Source organism: Cherax quadricarinatus, chromosome 7 (genome assembly GCF_038502225.1).
Source record: "Cherax quadricarinatus isolate ZL_2023a chromosome 7, ASM3850222v1, whole genome shotgun sequence".
Classification (NCBI taxonomy): Eukaryota; Metazoa; Arthropoda; class Malacostraca; order Decapoda; family Parastacidae; genus Cherax; species Cherax quadricarinatus.
In genome coordinates this window covers 63108831-63127904 of record NC_091298.1, presented here as the reverse complement: position 1 = coordinate 63127904, position 19074 = coordinate 63108831, and the positions used below count along the sequence as shown (strand labels likewise).

The window sequence follows — 19074 nt, the reverse complement described above, 5'->3', positions numbered from 1 at the left end:
CTATTATTATGCTGTATTTTAGTTTTATTATGAGGGAAGGTAATTTATATTAACTGACTGGTATGTTATCCCCTAAACAGTTTGGTTGGTGCTGCTGCTGTGTTGACATGTATATCCACATTCTTGCATGAATTCCCACAATTTGCCACTGATCCTGCTGCCAATGCAATTAAAACTGCTCTCTTCTTGGGAACTTACATTGGAGGTGTTACATTCAGGTATGTACTGTATTTTCTTTTTGTATGAGCAGATCATTGTTGTTCAGTGTATGAAACCTTAGGCCTTTGCTGTCATTTATGTTACCATAGAGGACTGAAAGGGAGCAAGGGGCTAGTAACCTCTTCTAATGTATAAATTATTAAATTTTAAAAGAGAGACTTCCATTTTTCTCTTTGGGCCACCCTGCCTTGGTGGGATACAGCCAGTTTGTTGAAAGAAGAAGAGCACTGAAAGTATGGTAGATAAAAATAACTGCTCTTGCAAGCTGGCTTGCCTGATCTCTCATCATTTTGCACCAACCCCCATTTTCTGTTTTGTCACTTCCATGTCTTATACTTTCCAAAACTTGTTTAAAAATTTCTTTGTGATCACATGATACTTGCAACACACTTTCCTCACTCATTCATTATTGTGTTGCTAATCATAGAATCTAGTGCTATGTTGTCTCATTTTCCATTCTACACTACTTTTGTAGGACAAATTATTCAACATCTAAAATAATTTGGTGATATTTCTCAGTGCATACATAAATACATGTGACTTCCTTCAGTGGTTCACTGGTGGCTTATGGCAAATTGCAAGGTCTTCTGGATTCTGCGCCCTTACTCCTACCTGGCCGCCATGCCTTGAATGCTGGTCTTCTGGCAGCCAATGTGGGAGCGATGGGTTACTATATGGTAGACCCCTCACTCACTGTTGGACTTTCAATGTTAGGAGCAACTACTACCATGTCTGCTCTCATGGGCGTCACTCTCACAGTGGCTATTGGAGGTTTGTTGTCTTTTTTTCTTATTTTTAAAATGCTAAAGATTGAAGATGTGTAGCGGAAATAACATTATGTACTTCATCTTAGTAGTTTTTTTTTCTTTGTTCTCTCAACAAGTCGGCTGTCTCCCACCTAGGCAGGGTGACCCAAAAAGCAAGAAAATACTTTCATCATCATTCAACACTTTCACCTCACTCATACATAATCACTATCTTTGCATAGGTGCTCAGATACGACAGCATAGAAGTCCCTCCAAATTGTCAATATCTTAGACCCCTCCTTTTAAAGTACAGGCATTGTACTTCCCGTTTCCAGGACTCAAGTCCGGCTAAATCTATAATAACCGGTTTCCCTGAATCCCTTAACTGAATGTTACTCTGCTCACACTCTAACAGCTCAAGTCCCAAAAACCATTAGTCTCCATTTACTCCTATCTAACACGCTCAGACACGCTTGCTGGAAGTCCAGGCCCCTTGCCCACAAAACCTCCTTTACCCTCTCCAACGTTGTCGAATATAACCCCTACCCCTCCTCCCTTCCCCTACAGATTTATATGCTCTCCAAGTCATCCTACTTTGATCCATTCTCTCTAAATGACCAACCACCTCAGCAACCCCTCTTCAGCCCTCTGACTAATACTTTTAGTAACTCTACACCTCCTCCTAATTTTCACACTCCAGATTCTCTGCATAATATTTACACCATACATTGCCCTTAGGACATCTCCATGGCCTTCAGCCACCTCCTCGCTGCAGCATTTACAACCCAAGCTTCACACCCATAAAAGTGTTGGTACCACTATACTTTCATACATTCCCTTCTTTGCCTCCATAGATAACATTTTTTGTCTCCACAGATACCTCAATAGTAATAGTAATATTAGATTAATTACATATTTATTGAGTGATTTTAGTTTTCCCACAGCCGTTTGACTCGCTTGTGCAAAAAATATGAAATTTTGTGTAGTATGTCAGACTTGATTTAATGAAGCAAGAATGTTAATAAAATATGTAGAGAATTCAGTTAAGCTTTCCACTGATTACTGTTATACTTAAGGAAAATATTTTTTTTAATATTAAGAGTTGTGCGTGTTTACCTAAATGTCCACTGCTTATAATAGTCATTTTGAAAAGAAAAAACTATCAATGAAATTACAAAATTTAATTAGCATTCACTCTTGCTTGAATAAGGTCATCCAATAGCATTGTATATAGTGCAAAATTTTTAGCCAGAGTTGTTAATAGCATTGTTAGATATTGCATTCTTGGGTATGACCCTCAAGCTTTCTCATAGAAAATACATGTATATATTTTTGTACATGCTTATTACTAGGTTAGTTCTTACTTTTATTAAGAGTGAGAAAATGTCAGTTACAAAAATTATTGTGGCAGGTGCCGATATGCCAGTGGTGATCACAGTGTTGAACAGTTACTCTGGGTGGGCCCTGTGTGCTGAGGGCTTCATGTTGAATAACAATCTCATGACAGTTGTCGGTGCTCTGATTGGTTCCTCTGGTGCTATCCTCTCGTACATCATGTGCAAGGTCAGTTTGGTTCTGGCACTACTATACAAAAAGCGGTATTTGACATGTAAATCCACGTAGGTGTATTATGAGGTTTGTGTTTAAATTTAATTACCATTAAGTAGTTCAGTAAACCCTGTACAGTATAACTGCTGGTTATATTATACTTTTAACTCCTTTATTTTCAAAGTTTATTGCAATAACTAAATTCTGTGTACAGTCCTATAATAGGTATGCAGTAGAGTGCTTCAGCGCTTTTTTTTTAATAGCTTTAAACATTATTCTGATTTAATAGGCATTCAGACAATCCTCCTCTTCCCCCCATCCCCACCAAGACTGTTATATATCAAGGGTTTACTGTACCTGATTTTTTTTTTTAGTTCTTATGATATTTGGGAATACTTCACAATACAAAAACACTTGTAGTTGCAATAAGATTTTTTTTTTTTTTAGATTCTGTATGTCTTTATGGCAGCTGTAGGTCTATATTGAGATAAATAATATTGAGTTATTATCTATACAGTACTATATTTACAAAAGGAGAGTTTGAATAATTTCTGTTGGGAGTACCAGTCTTCAGTTAGATTTATAGAAAATTTATTTATGTAATCTACATGCATTTTATTGTTCAGGCCATGAATCGGTCCTTGCCCAATGTCATTATGGGAGGCTTTGGCACTTCTTCAACTGGCACTGGAAAGCCCATGGAGATCACTGGCACACATACAGAAACAAATGTTGAGCAGACAGTAGAGATGATGACCAATGCCAAGAACATTATCATTGTACCAGGTGAGACTTAATTTTCTTTTTTTATATATAATTCTCTATGCATCTCCCACCAAGGCAAGGTGACCACCCCCCTAATTTATACAAGAGAAGGGGTTACCAGACCTTTACTCCTGGCATGGATTATGGAGGAAGGATTTTTCTCCACTTCCTATAAAGAATAGGAAATTTAATCTACAAAATTAGTAATGTGTTTCATAGCCAAGACTAACCTTCAGAATTACTGTAGTAGTAACTTGTTTCAAAGCTGAAACTACATTATATATAAATTTCTATCTCTTGGAGAAGTTACCCAAACTTGATTTTGTGTATATCGTTAGCTGTTTGTAGCAGATTAACATTTAGTATTAGCTTTTATTAATTACGTACTGGTAAATTAACAGATTGGTTATTTCCAGGTTATGGATTGTGTGTTGCGAAGGCCCAGTATCCAATTGCAGAAATGGTTGATATTTTGAGGAAGAAGGGCAAGAATGTAAGGTTTGGTATCCATCCTGTGGCTGGTCGTATGCCTGGACAACTCAATGTTTTACTGGCAGAAGCAGGAGTACCATATGATGTAGTGCTCGAAATGGACGAGATCAATGATGACTTCCCTGAAACAGATCTAGTACTTGTCATTGGTGCAAATGACACTGTTAATTCTGCTGCCGAAGATGATCCTAATTCCATTATTGCTGGTATGCCAGTCCTACGTGTATGGGTGTCTAATCAGGTGAGTTCCATGCTTAAACTTTTGAAAATTTCATTATTTGACCAAAGAAATTGACATCTTCCTCTCCTCCCCATTCCATAAAATTTATGCAAAGGCTCTAACTTTCAAGTTAATTCTTACATATTTTTGTATATAGTTATTGCCTCAGAGTACCCCTCTTATATCACAAAGCCCTCTTTTTGAAACTACCTTGTTCAGATCTCTTCAGCTTTCACTTTATCTAATACTTGAACTCCAGAGTAAAGTTCGCACTATGTACATTTTATAGATATTGACACAAGTTTTAAACTGTATACTGTATATTAAAGTATATAGCCATTTCTTGTATGCCATACAACTTTTAGTAAAAAATATTATCCTTCACAGTTATCATAGATGCTGAAATTCCTGTGTATTCCAGTGTACAGTATTTAATGAATGGCTGTCAAATTTCTGTTAATCCTTTACTGTAATGCTTCACCTGGACTCTCCATTTGTTGGTATACCAATCGTCATCTCTATTTGTATGAAAATTGAATTTCCTCTTATCAGTTTTGTAACACAATTTTAACCTGTAGGTCATCGTGATGAAGCGCTCTTTAGGTGTTGGTTATGCAGCCGTCGACAATCCTATCTTCTTCAAACAAAATACCAACATGTTACTTGGAGATGCCAAGAAGACATGTGATGCTCTTCTCACCAGACTCAAGGAACACTACGAGTAATTGTCACTACAGAGTTAACAGTTAGATGCCACTTAACTACTGTACCACCTAAAAAAATTCCTTTGCAGTCAACTGAATGTTCAGTTTGCTCTCAATTTCTGATTTTCTACATCAGTTTTCTTTCTAAATCTCAGGTTTACCAACTGGAATGTAGACCATTTATGTAGAATTGTCTTACTTTAGATTGCATCACAGGTAATAGTAAAATGGAAAATTCACCATAGTCTGTCACAATCAGTTGTTGGCCTTAGTTTTGGGCAGTTTTTAATGTAAAAATTAAAGTGCATTATTGTGAATTATAACCAAAGTAATATGAGTTAGGCCTTCAGTAGTGCAAATAATTAATATTCAAATGTTGAACAAACTAGCATGAGTCAGAGGTGGTGATGTAAGGCATTAACATTTTAGTTAGTGACCAATTTGTATAAAGTTGTAAAATACTGCTGTATTTTTCTCAGAATGTTGTAATACTGTGTTCAGTCTGTTGAGATTCCAATGACTGAGAAAATGGCAGCATTCAAGCGTTAGTACAGCCGATAATTGTTTTTAACAATGGCAAAAATAACTTGTGCATTGTTGCAAGTTTAAGGTGTGTATGGGGTCTGAGTTGAGAGAATGTATTTTAGCTGATAAATAAATAAATAATTTTGTAGGTTTTTTCTCCAAACCTTTATACTGCAAACTGTTTATTAATGTAAGCCGAAATGAAAAAGTGCTATACAATACTAAGAGAAAATTGGTTTCACTTGGAGACTTAAATACCCACGTGCAGTTTACAAGCTACAAAAAAAAAAAAAAAAAATGGGAATTCTAGAAGCTATATATGGTAGTAGGTTGGTAGACAGCAACCACCCAGGGAGGTACTACCGTCCTGCCAAGTGAGTGTAAAACGAAAGCCTGTAATTGTTTTACATGGTAGGATTGCTGGTGTCTTGTCTGTCTCATAAATATGCAAGATTACAGGCATGTCTTGCTACTTCTACTTACACTTAGGTCACACTACACATACATGTACACGTTTATTTATACACACTCATCTGAGTTTTCTTTGATTTTATCTTAATAGTTCTTGGTCTTACTACTTTTCCTTTTATATCCATGGGGAAGTGGAATGAGAATCTTTCCTCCGTAAGCCATGCGTGTTGTAAAAGTCAACTAAAATGCCGGGAACAATGGGCTAGTAACCCCTTTTCCTGTAAAGATTACTAAAAAGAATAAGAAGAAGAAAATTGTCAAAGTGGGAAGTCTGAATGTGTGTGGATGTTGTGCAAATGATAAGAAAGAGATGATTGTGGATGTTATGAATGAGAAGAAACTGGATGTCCTGGCTTTAAGTGAAACAAAGCTGAAGGGGGTGGGAGAGTTTCAGTGGAGAGGAATAAATGGGATTAGGTCAGGGGTTTCAAATAAAGCTAAAGGAGGAGTAGCAATAATGTTGAAGGATAAGTTATGGCAGGAAAAGAGGGACTACAAATGTATAAATTCAAGGATTATGTGGAGCAAAATAAAGATGGGATGTGAAAAGTGGGTTATAGTAAGCGTGTATGCACCTGGAGCAGAGAGAAGTGTAGAGGAGAGAGAGAGATTCTGGGAAATGTTGAGTGAATGCATGGGGAGTTTTGAATCAAGTGTGAGAGTAATGATGGTTGGGGATTTCAATGCTAAAGTGGGTAAAAATGTTATGGAGGGAGTAGTAGGTAAATTTGGGGTGCCAGGGGTAAATGTAAATGGGGAGCCTTTAATTGAGCTATGTGTAGAAAGAAATTTGGTAATAAGTAATACATATTTTATGAAAAAGAGGATAAATAAATATACAAGGTATGATGTAGCACGTAATGAAAGTAGTTTGTTAGATTATGTATTGGTGGATAAAAGGTTGATGGGTAGGCTCCAGGATGTACATGTTTATAGAGGGGCAACTGATATATCGGATCATTATTTAGTTGTAGCTACAGTTAGAGTAAGAGGTAGATGGGAAAAGAGGAAGGTGGCAACAACAAGTAAGAGGGAGGTGAAAGTGTATAAACTAAGGGAGGAGGAAGTTCGGGCGAGATATAAGCGACTATTGGCAGAAAGGTGGGCTAGTGCAAAGATGAGTAGTGGGGGGGGGGGTTGAAGAGGGTTGGAATAGTTTTAAAAATGCAGTATTAGAATGTGGGGCAGAAGTTTGTGGTTATAGGAGGGTGGGGGCTGGAGGAAAGAGGAGTGATTGGTGGAATGATGAAGTAAAGGGTGTGATAAAAGAGAAAAAGGTAGCTTACGAGAGGTTTTTACAAAGCAGAAGTGTTGTAAGAAGAGCAGAGTATATGGAGAGTAAAAGAAAGGTGAAGAGAGTGCAAAAGGAGAGCAGATGAAAGAGAGGGAGAGGCACTGTCAAAAAATTTTAATGAAAATAAGAAAAAGTTTTGGAGTGAGCTAAACAAGTTAAGAAAGCCTAGGGAAAGCATGGATTTGTCAGTTAAAAACAGAGTAGGGGAGTTAGTAGATGGGGAGAGGGAGGTATTAGGTAGATGGCGAGAATATTTTGAGGAACTTTTAAATGTTGAGGAAGAAAGGGAGGCGGTAATTTCGTGCACTGGCCAGGGAGGTATACCATCTTTTAGGAGTGAAGAAGAGCAGAATGTAAGCGTGGTGGAGGTACGTGAGGCAATACGTAGAATGAAAGTAGGTAAAGCAGCTGGAACTGATGGGATCATGACAGAAATGTTAAAAGCAGGGGGGGATATAGTGTTGGAGTGGTTGGTACTTTTGTTTAATAAATGTATGAAAGAGGGGAAGGTACCTAGGGATTGGCAGAGAGCATGTATAGTCCCTTTATATAAAGGGAAAGGGGACAAAAGAGATTGTAAAAATTATAGAGGGATAAGTTTACTGAGTATACCAGGAAAAGTATACGGTAGGGTTATAATTGAAAGAATTAGAGGTAAGACAGAATGTAGGATTGCGGATGAGCAGGGAGGCTTCAGAGTGGGTAGGGGATGTGTAGATCAAGTGTTTACATTGAAGCATATATGTGAACAGTATTTAGATAAAGGTAGGGAAGTTTTTATTGCATTTATGGATTTAGAAAAGGCATATGATAGTGGATAGAGGAGCAATGTGGCAGATGTTGCAAGTATATGGAATAGGTGGTAAGTTACTAAATGCTGTAAAGAGCTTTTATGAGGATAGTGAGGCTCAGGTTAGGGTATGTAGAAGAGAAGGAGAATACTTCCCAGTAAAAGTAGGTCTTAGACAGGGATGTGTAATGTCACCATGGTTGTTTAATATATTTATAGATGGGGTTGTAAATGAAGTAAATGCTAGGGTGTTCGGGAGAGGGGTGGGATTAAATTATGGGGAATCAAATTCAAAATGGGAACTGACACAGTTACTTTTTGCTGAAGATACTGTGCTTATGGGAGATTCTAAAGAAAAATTGCAAAGGTTAGTGGATGAGTTTGAGAATGTGTGTAAAGGTAGAAAGTTGAAAGTGAACAAAGAAAAGAGTAAGGTGATGAGGGTATCAAATGATTTAGATAAAGAAAAATTGGATATCAAATTGGGGAGGAGGAGTATGGAAGAAGTGAATGTTTTCAGATACTTGGGAGTTGACGTGTCGGCGGATGGGTTTATGAAGGATGAGGTTAATCATAGAATTGATGAGGGAAAAAAGGTGAGTGGTGCGTTGAGGTATATGTGGAGTCAAAAAACGTTATCTGTGGAGGCAAAGGGAATGTATGAAAGTATAGTAGTACCAACACACTTATATGGATGTGAAGCTTGGGTGGTAAATGCAGCAGCGAGGAGACGGTTGGAGGCAGTGGAGATGTCCTGTCTAAGGGCAATGTGTGGTGTAAATATTATGCAGAAAATTAGGAGAAGGTGTGGAGTTAATAAAAGCATTAGTCAGAGGGCAGAAGAGGGGTTGTTGAGGTGGTTTGGCCATTTAGAGAGAATGGATCAAAGTAGAATGACATGGAAAGCATATAAATCTATAGGGGAAGGAAGGAGGGGTAGGGGTCATCCTCGAAAGGGTTGGAAAGAGGGGGTAAAGGAGGTTTTGTGGGCAAGGGGCTTGGACTTCCAGCAAGCGTGCATGAGCGTGTTAGATAGGAGTGAATGGAGAGGAATGATACTTGGGACCTGACAATCTGTTGGAGTGTGAGCAGGGTAATATTTAGTGAAGGGATTCAGGGAAACCGGTTATTTTCATATAGTCGGACTTGAGTCCTGGAAATGGGAAGTACAATGCCTGCACTTTAAAGGAGGGGTTTGGGATATTGGCAGTTTGGAGGGATATGTTGTGTATCTTTATACGTATATGCTTATAAACTGTTGTATTCTGAGCACCTCTGCAAAAGCAGTGATAATGTGTGAGTGTGGTGAAAGTGTTGAATGATGATGAAAGTATTTTCTTTTTGGGGATTTTCTTTCTTTTTTGGGTCACCCTGCCTCGGTGGGAGACTGCCGACTTGTTGAAAAAAAAAAATATATGAGTACACAACAGGACCAAATGTTTGAGTTTCGTGGCTTGATGTAAGGTGGCAAATAGGAGTGCTGCAGGAAAGATGCACCTTTACAGAGGAATACATGTTAAAGTGCTTTGGTTCTAGCTGAAAAATCTTATTCACAGCCCATACTCAATATACAAGTTAGGTTATATTCCTCCATTTTAGGTGCCTTAAGTTGAAATCCCCCAGGAGCAAGATGTTGGGTGCAGGAGCTGGAAGATTTTCCAGACAGTGGTCAATTTTTAACAGCTGTTCCTGGAATTTCTGGGATGTTGCATCCGGAGGCTTGTAGACTACCACAATGACTAGGTTTTGGTTCTCGACCTTTACTGCTAAAACTTCCACTACATCATTTGAGGCATTAAGCAGTTCTGTGCAAACAAGTGACTCTGCAATGTACAGGCCAACCCCCACCCCCCCCCCTTTTGCCTGTTCACTCTGTCACATCTGTATAGGTTGTAACCTGGGATCCATATTTCGTTGTCCAAGTGATCCTTTATGTGGGTCTCAGTGAAAGCCGCGAACATTGCCTTTGCCTCTGCAAGCAGTCCACGGATGAAAGGTATTTTGTTGTTTGTTGCTGGCTTTAGACCCTGTATATTTGCAAAGAAGAATGTTATCGGACTGGTGGTATTGTTGGTACTGGGGGGGGATTTTTTTTCCGGCATTAGTATCTGTATCTGTTGGTTTGGAGTGGAGGCCATCGACTGTGGTTCCACTCCAGGAATGACTGGATTTGGTGTACGATTTCTGCCATTTCCTGCCAGTTTTTTTTTCCTTCCTGGCACTAAAAAACCTCTCCCTCTTGAGTGGCTGTGGCTACCCAGGTTTTCCCATGGCCTGGATGTTTTGTATCTTTTTGTTCCCTTTAGATGGTATGCCTGGCAATTTAAGTTATAGCACAGTCTTTCCTGTACTGAAGAGGTACACAGTTCAGGGTGAAAAAGCTTACAGGTAGGGAGTTTGCATTTTCCTGTTGTCATATGGGCATGGCATTTTCTAGGGTGGTCATAGTTGCACGTCCCATCTGTTTTTCCAGATTTCCCATGCCAGCAGATACCAAGTGCATAGTATGTGCACAGGCTTGGTTTCCGTTTGCCTTGGGTTTCTGTGACTGTATTCCCTGTTGGTGCATGTTTCCCTGTCTTCTATCCTCCCTAGCACCAACAATGGAGCTCCCACCAGTTGTTTTTGGTAATATATCCTCACTATTGCTAGTGGAGTCCTCTTGTTTGCTATTTCCTGCGGTATTTCTAGTTTGCAATATTGGTTTTATCTTATCTTTGACTACACTTGTTTCCCTACTATGGCTCCTGTCCCCTATGAGGTCATATGTATTCCTTCCTGCGTATAATTCCCGACTACCTGGACAAAATCTCCAGCTTCACCATTACTGTCTCCCAGGACAGCACCTCCAGCTTCACCATTACTGTCTCCCAGGACAGCACCTCCAGCTTCACCATTACTGTCTCCCAGGACAGCACTATCAGCCCCACATTTACTGACTACCAGGACTTCATCTCCAGCCTTACAGTTTCTGACTACATGGCCAGTATCAAGGGCAGTACCATTCAGCCCAGACTTTTTATGTTCCCATCTGTTGTAGAAAGCTTCCAGGTTTTCTATGAAAGCAGCTTTGATGTTGTCCTCTTTTAATACCCTTGTGATTTTAGTCCACAGATTTATCTCATTTGAGCATACCCAAAAACACTTCCCTGTTTTAACACTGCTTGTAGCTAGTTCTTGGATATCTGCACAAGGGGCGTGACACCAATTTCCACAAAAATGACAATTTACCCATGTGGAAGCCCGTTTGTTTGACTGACCACAGACTACACACAGCTTCATAATGATTTGAATGGTTGATTTACTGCAATTGTACTAGCAACCTCTTGAACATTCTATTAATAACCTCCTTAAATGAAGCTCTAGCTATTTGTATTTCTGTTTCTAACTGTTTTTGTATATTGGACAGCTTACCGTGCACGTTCCTGATTTATATTTAATGTTTGTATTTATAAGGGCGCCTACAACCCCATCCGTTTACAGTCTGCTTTATTGTCCAACGAAACCGTTTGAAACCAGTCAAGGGTTCGGACCAGTCAAGGGTTCGGACCAGTCGATCTGATCTGATCAGTGGGTCACTTATTTAAAACATACTGGTCGGTGATTTGAGCTAACACATGAAATATCTACTGGAAATTATCTACCCGAGTAATATGTGATCTGATTGATACAAAAGTATAACTTGCATGTTGAAGAAACCGGTGACTGCTGGCAACTCCTACAATGACGAACGGTCGACCTCAACCCTTGTTTATCAATCGCTGTATCTAGCTTTTCTATTTTTTTCCGTCTCCACCACAATAAATGCTATATTATCACTATAGTTGACTGGTGGAAATTTTGGAGGAAGGACGCTTTTTCTGTAGTAGTAATTGCTTCTCGTTGTGTATATTGCGAGCGCTGGTAACTACAGGTTATATGAAATTCACAGTATACGTCTGGTATTTCAAGAAAAAAGAAACTAATGAAAGTCACTCCACTCTACTAAGTACCACATATCCTACCTGGATACGTGGTCCGTGGACCCGGTATCCTACCTGAACCACCTATATGTAATGTATATCAGCTAACATTCATTAATTTTGTATTTAAAAATTAATGTAGTGTATCATTGTAACTGGTTCATTGTCAATGTTTAATGATCATAACAGTAATTATAGCAATATTGACAATAATAATAATATACATAATTTATGTACTATACTAAGCAATGCAGAAGTGTTTGATATATCTGCCAGTGATGCCTCTCGCTGCCAGTGATGCCTCTCGCTGCCAGTGATGCCTCTCGCTGCCAGGGATGCCTCTCGCTGCCAGCGATGCCTCTCGCTGCCAGCGATGCCTCTCGCTGCCAGCGATGCCTCTCGCTGCCAGCGATGCCTCTCGCTGCCAGCGATGCCTCTCGCTGCCAGCGATGCCTCTCGCTGCCAGCGATGCCTCTCGCTGCCAGCGATGCCTCTCGCTGCCAGCGATGCCTCTCCCTGCCAGCGATGCCTCTCGCTGCCAGCGATGCCTCTCCCTGCCAGCGAAGTCTCTCCCTGCCAGCGAAGTCTCTCCCTGCCAGCAAAGTCTCTCCCTGCCAGCGATGCCTCTCGCTGCCAGCGAAGTCTCTCCCTGCCAGCGAAGTCTCTCCCTGCCAGCGAAGTCTCTCCATGCCAGCAAAGTCTCTCCCTGCCAGCGAAGTCTCTCCCTGCCAGTGAAGTCTCTCCCTGCCAGCGAAGTCTCTATCATGTGGGAGTTCGACACGTGGATTAGGTAAAGAAATACTCACGTAGGCTGGTAGTACGTATAATTACAGATAATGTGTGTAGCGCCCTTACAGCCGTACCTATCTCTCTGCTCTCTTAACACTGACAGACTGGCCGCCCAGTACCCATATGTGAGAGGGTCTTTGAATACTGCCAGGTCAGCACATGAGTTCAGACAGTGACTCAGGCAGAGACGGTTGGTCGTGAGTCAACTGGCAGAGTGGTTACTGGTAACTGGTTACTACTACTGAGAGCTCGGCGACGCTAACGTATGTCGTCCCGACATACAACTAATACAAACTAGAGATGGCAGGTATACGGCTTGGGCTGATTCTATACAATGTCAAAGTACACAACAATTAAACATTATAACATACATAAGTAGAACATTGGAATGGAAGCTTACGTAACTGAAACTGTAATGCAATACAAGGTATAATATAGTACAACTTAAAACTCAACAAATGAACATCGAACTCAACGTCGAGATTACAAGTGATAAAAAAAATTTTGATCGATCGATCTGTATTCATGTGATCTACGGATTCTGAGGAAGGAATATATACAAAGAAAGAGTGTTTAACAGAAAGGCAGATTCGGTGCACTCAAATCTAGACTGTTAACTCTCAGAATGCGGAGAGAACATGAACACAAAAAAAAATTCTTGAATACTGATAAGTTGATACTGTAATTATTCATCTATACAGGTTATTTACATTTAACCCCAACTCTGCTAGGGTGAGATTGACATATGCAGAATGGGTGTCATCTCTGGGAGGATCAAACTCTGTAGCATTGGCTAACTCATGCTGTATTTGAGGCAAATCTGAATTGGATGATACAAATGATACTCGAGGATTTCTCAAGACCTGTCGTGTACGTAGGGAATAACGACATTCAGGTTGATCGTCTGACTGAGTATCAGAGGAAGAGAGTACAGGATCAGGAGGATTGTCAGAGTCTGTCACATTAGTCTGGGTTGGAACATCATTATCATCACATACTAACTTCATATGATCTAAATGCGATTCTTTATACTGACCAGTACTAATCTCTCTAACCTTATACTTATTACCAGTGATATGTTCAACTACTCGATAAGGACCAACAAACTTTTGATCAAGCTTTGGCATTGCAGACGTTTTGTTAAAGTTAATCAGCATAACTCTCGAACCTACTTTGATTTTGGATGGCTTTGCTCGAGTGTTTGCGACTCTTGTAAATTCAGCTGTTGATTTATGAAGTGTTTCACGGATTCTTCTAAAAACACTTTGAGCTAAGCTGGTACGAGTTGCTATGAAATCATCAGGGTTGTAATTTGGTTTCGGATTAGAATATAACAACTCATAAGGCAAATGTTTATCTACACCATACAATGCATAATGTGGAGTGTCACCTATAGAAACATTGTAAGCAGAATTTATAGCACACTGCACATCAGGTATAACTTCATCCCAAGTTTCACTGTTGGGATTGATAGTGGCTCTCAAGACATCAAGTACTTTCTTATTGGTTCGTTCCGCTAACCCATTGTTGGCAGGATGATGAGGAACAATGGTGGATTTAGAGATCTTGTACAAGGTACACAAATTTTCAAGAATCTCATTACAGAATTCACCTCCATTATCTGTTACTAGTGACTTAGGGGTGGTATGCCTGCAGATAATGCGTTCTTTAAACGCTTTAGCTACTGTCTCGGCAGTCTTATCTGCAATAGGAACTAACTCACAATATCTGGTGAAATGGTCTACCATAACACACAGATGTTTGTTACCTTGGAGGGAACATTGGAAATTAGTTAACAAATCTAGCGCAACTCTTTCCCAAGGTTCGCTAGTAGTTGGATATACTTGGATTGGGTTAGGACCATTAGCATTGCCTTTATGTTGCATGCAGACACTACATTTCTTAACATACTCAGAAATATCAGTTGCCATACGAGGCCAAAAGTATTTCAATCTGGCTTGTTTTACTGAACGATCCATACCAGGGTGTGCAACACCTGGTACATACATCGTGAACTAGCTGTAAGGCTACATTCACTAGTGACTGTGGAATTACTAACTGGTATACTCTTCTGCTAGGAGTACCCAACTCGGCTGTTCGATACAGTAATTCTTGGTGGCTTCACAGTCAGAATAAGATCTTCCTGGAGCAGGAATCGAATCACACCAGACCACATGGGATCTGTTCGTTGAGCATTCTTTACATCTTCAGCACTAAATGGAGGGTCTGCAGTTACTATACTAACATGTCGCGATAAGGCATCTGCGACTACATTTGACTTGCCAGGTAAATGCTCAAAGGTGGGATTGAACTCTTGGATAGTCAAGGTCCATCTGGCTAACCTTCCAGTAGGTTGTTTGTTCTGGAATAAGGGTATCAGTGGAGCATGGTCTGTCAAGACATGAACAGAGTACTGATAAATAATGTCTCGGAAGTGCTTTAAAGACCATACTATTGCTAAAGCTTCTTGCTCAGTTACTGTATAATTACGTTCAGCCTTCGTAAGGACTCGGCTAGCAAATGCAACTGCGTTGTACTTGCCATCGGTCTTCTGAGCTAGTACGGCACCTATGCCAATTGAACTAGCATCAGTTGTCAGATAGAAGGGCTTAGAAAAATCTGGAAATTTCAAAATTGGAGCAGATGTTAGCTTTTCTTTTAGAGTTTGGAATGCTCTTTCTTGACGGAAGGTCCAAACAAAAGGAGCATCTTTCTTAAGCAACTCAGTTAGAGGAGCAGCTATAGAAGAAAAATTGGCAATGAAAGATCTATAAAAACCTGCTAAGCCCACAAAGGATCTTACGGCATCAGCAGTTTTGGGAGTTGGAAAATTTAGTACTGCAGTTACTTTACTTTGGTCAGTCGTAACCCCTCTAGGAGTGACTACGTGACCAAGAAACTTAATTTCTGATCTGAAAAATTGACATTTAGACAGTTTGATCTTTAAATTGGCTTCTTCAAGCTTACCAAGTACTACATCAAGTCTTTTCAAGTGTGTATCCACGTCTTTAGACATGACGATTACGTCATCTAAGTACACCATAAGTGCATTACCTATGAGACCTCTAAAGATATTAGTCATGAGCCTTGAGAACGTGATAGGGGAAGATCGTAATCCAAACGCCATACGGAGGAAGTGATAATGACCTGTAGGAGTGGAGAATGCAGTTAGCTCTTGGCTGTCCTCGTGAAGAGGGACTTGCCAAAACCCTTGTAACAAATCTAGGGTTGAAAAGACTTTGTTATCTCCGATATTACGTAAAAGATCACCCAGTACAGGGAGTGGAAAGCGATCTGGAATGGTTTTCGCGTTTAACTTCCTAAAGTCAATCACTGGACGCCAAGTACCATCCTTCTTAGGTACTAGTATCAAGGGTGCATTCCAAGGGGAATTGCTAGGTGCAATAACTCTATCATCAAGCATTTGATTGATCAATTCTTCTGCGACAGCAACTTGTGAATGAGGCATTCTGTACGCAGGTATGTAGATAGGTCTAGTACCAGGTTCAAGTGGAATACGATGGGACAATAAGTTCGTTATACCCATCTTCTCACCTGGTAAAGCAATGGCTTTACGACGTTTGTTCAACAGAGTCAACAAACGCTTGACTTCATCTGGGAAGTCAGTGGGAGCTAAGTCTTTCTCCTCAACTGGTGGAACAGATTGATCCAGTGAAGTGGATGAGGTCTCCCCGGCAGAAATAGCACCGACCCACTGGTCAGGTGACAACTCATCCTCTACCTGAACAGGGTAAGGATAGTGAACAAGGTCAACAAGATTGGTATTTGCTCTGAGGCGAACACTGTGACCAGAAGTATTGGCCAGGAAGAAATGGATCTTACTATCTCTTACAACATGTAAGGATGGTTCAACATATAGACCTTTTACTTTGCAAGAATCACTGTCAACTAGGACGTTATCACCATCTGGAACACTAGGAACAACAACAGACACTCTAGTGAGAGCACTAGCCGCAACAGAGACGTCTTTCTGCAGACGGCATGTGACATCAACAAGAGATTGCATTACTAGTTGCAAGTAATTGTTTTCCGACAAGGCGTCCCCTGTGGAGGAACTACTACTCGAACTAGCAGGCATTGCAGGGATAGGTTGTGCACTCAAGGCAATCTGAGTGTCCTCGGACACTTGAGGCATCGGACTATCCTGCAAGTCTGAAGGTATAGGTGGAACACTGATGGGAGTGACAGAATTACCAGTGCCTGACCGCTTGGGTACGCTACTGGAGAATGCATTAGCTTGTAAGGACTTAATCCGTACATCATACTCTGCAGCAGTATAACAGATTTCTGATCCAAGCTGGTAACCCCAGAATGGAACGATCAAGTCGTCAATTTGGGCATGCCATCGATAAGGGTCGAGCACAATGCGTAAGTCTCGCATGGAAGCAAATCCCAGTAGAAGGTCACCAGGGAAAGTAATCTGGTCGACAACAAGGAAGGAAGCAGTGAAGTCTCTACCTTGGATAGAAAAGGTTAGGGAAGTCCGACCTCGGACACGCAGGTGAGAACCAGATACTCCACTAAGGGAGGACACATGAGTCGGTTCTACGAGAAGGACATGTCGTAACTGCTTATCCTTAAACAAACTAGACATAATATTGACTTGCGCACCAGAGTCCATGAACAAATGAACGGGCGCATTATAAACAGATGCTTGCACTATAGGGCCTATGGTTGCATTGGAAGTTATGTGCAAACAAAAAGGTGGATTGTCATCAGAAAAGACTTGTTCTACTTCATCCCCAAAATCATCTATGTCAGAGACATGTGAAGCAACATCATCAGCAGGATTGTCATTCTCGAGACTGCTTAAGGCTTCAAAGGAATTGTGAACGGGGATGGTGTACTCATTATCACCTACTGTCACCATGGGACGGTTTGACTGGGGTGCTCGAATTCCCCCGAATTGGAAGAACGAGCCTGGTTCTGGTTAGTTTGAGAATTGGAAGAATGAGCCTGGTTCTGGTTATTTTGAGAACCACGATATCTGTTTCCTCTACGGGTTCTGCGGTTGGAACGGCCACGGAAAGACCTAGAGTACTGAAGGTTATAGAGAGCATTGCACTCAGATGTGTCATGTCCATGTATTCTATGATAAGTACAGTAGGGAAGATCTGGGTACTCATCATCAGTTCGACGTCTCTTAGGGTAACTATCAGGGCAATTAATTGCAATATGGCCACGGAAACCACAGTTGTAACAATTCCGCCGACTATGGTTACTGAATGTACTATGAATACTACGAGGTGTATAACGACTCTGTACACTAGTTCTTGGTGATCTCTGAGATGGTTGACGACCACGATTTGTCTCTGTGGCGCAAACAAGAGGTGGTGCAGACTGAGGTATATGTGTGACATTACTTTAGATACAAGGGAAAGTACCCTGGGGGCACAAGGAACGTACATGATTTAAGGCTGTAAGTGGTTCCATCGTCACAGTTGGAGGATGAGCCTCATAAGCACACACACAAGCAGGTGGCATTAGTTCTTTAATTGCTCCAAAAGCTGCCAATTTAGCAAACGATGCTGTGGATGGTTTATCCTCGTCAGGGACAAAAGATGATTGGACAGCATTGATAAATGATGATAAAAGTTTGTCTAATCTAACAGCAAATGCACTCAACGATTCATTACTCATGGGTGTAGCATTCACTAGTTCCCTAAGAACGACATATGGATCAGCTGTTTTTACTGGGACTAGGAAAGAACGAATCAGTTCCTCATATTGTGACCACTTAGTAAGATTCCTGAAGTCACGCATATCAAGGAGATCAACAACGTGAACAGCAGCAGGGGATCGATAAAGAGCTTCTTTAGCAAGTCTGATAAGACTTTCCTCTGAAGGAGGACCTTCAACTAGAGCACTAGCACGAGAACGAATGGCTGCAAACCATGCTTCAAGACTATGTACATGGCCATTGAATAAAGGTAACGCATCAAGGGAATCACGAGTATAACTATAGTATCTCGGTATCTGGGTCGGTCTGTCAGTCGCTAAGAAATTGTGAGGACTGATGACAGGGGCAACAATAGCCTGAGAGGTCTGAGTGTCGACATTCACTAAAGTATCACTTGACGGTATGTGAGACATAATGGCAAAATAGCACGAGAACAAATAAGGCAAAAATAATGAACAATAAAAATGATATAAAATTCTAGAATTGAAATAAAAGATATACAACTAATTCTGCAGAAGTAATAAAAAAAAATGTTTAAGATACACTGCAAGAGAAAGGACAACTCAATGTGAAGGACTATTGGTCAAGAAAAATTTACATTGAAATATACAAGTAAAAATATTACTGGAGACTGAATTAAATGCAAAATGAGCTGTCTTTACTCTTGCTAATAAAGAAATTAATTAATTAAATTTTAAATCAATGTAAAAGCATAAAATAAAATTATTAAATTGTTAACTGGGAAATGTAAGTAATTTCTAAGAATGCATAAACGAGATTAAAATATAATTCATAAAAATATCAATAAAAGAAAATAATTCACTGCAGAACAAGTGCAACAAAATAAT

The 19074-nt window shown here is 40.2% G+C and overlaps 2 protein-coding genes across 6 annotated transcripts in view; one reads left to right on the top strand and one right to left on the bottom strand.

Moving 5' to 3' along the window:
- The window catches only part of LOC128686930 (NAD(P) transhydrogenase, mitochondrial-like), a 46285-nt gene extending 40920 nt beyond the window's left edge, over positions 1 to 5365 (top strand). For all 4 annotated transcript variants that reach the window (XM_070082607.1, XM_070082608.1, XM_070082609.1 and 1 more), the window contains 6 exons: positions 81 to 218; positions 770 to 990; positions 2377 to 2528; positions 3140 to 3299; positions 3695 to 4011; positions 4569 to 5365. In XM_070082607.1, the coding sequence (XP_069938708.1) occupies positions 81 to 218; positions 770 to 990; positions 2377 to 2528; positions 3140 to 3299; positions 3695 to 4011; positions 4569 to 4715 (1135 nt within the window). In that variant the 3' untranslated portion in view covers positions 4716 to 5365. The remainder of the gene's footprint in view (positions 1 to 80; positions 219 to 769; positions 991 to 2376; positions 2529 to 3139; positions 3300 to 3694; positions 4012 to 4568) is intronic.
- The window catches only part of LOC128687056 (synaptonemal complex protein 1), a 361887-nt gene that overhangs the window by 172392 nt on the left and 170421 nt on the right, over positions 1 to 19074 (bottom strand). The gene's annotated exons all lie outside the window — the stretch shown is intronic.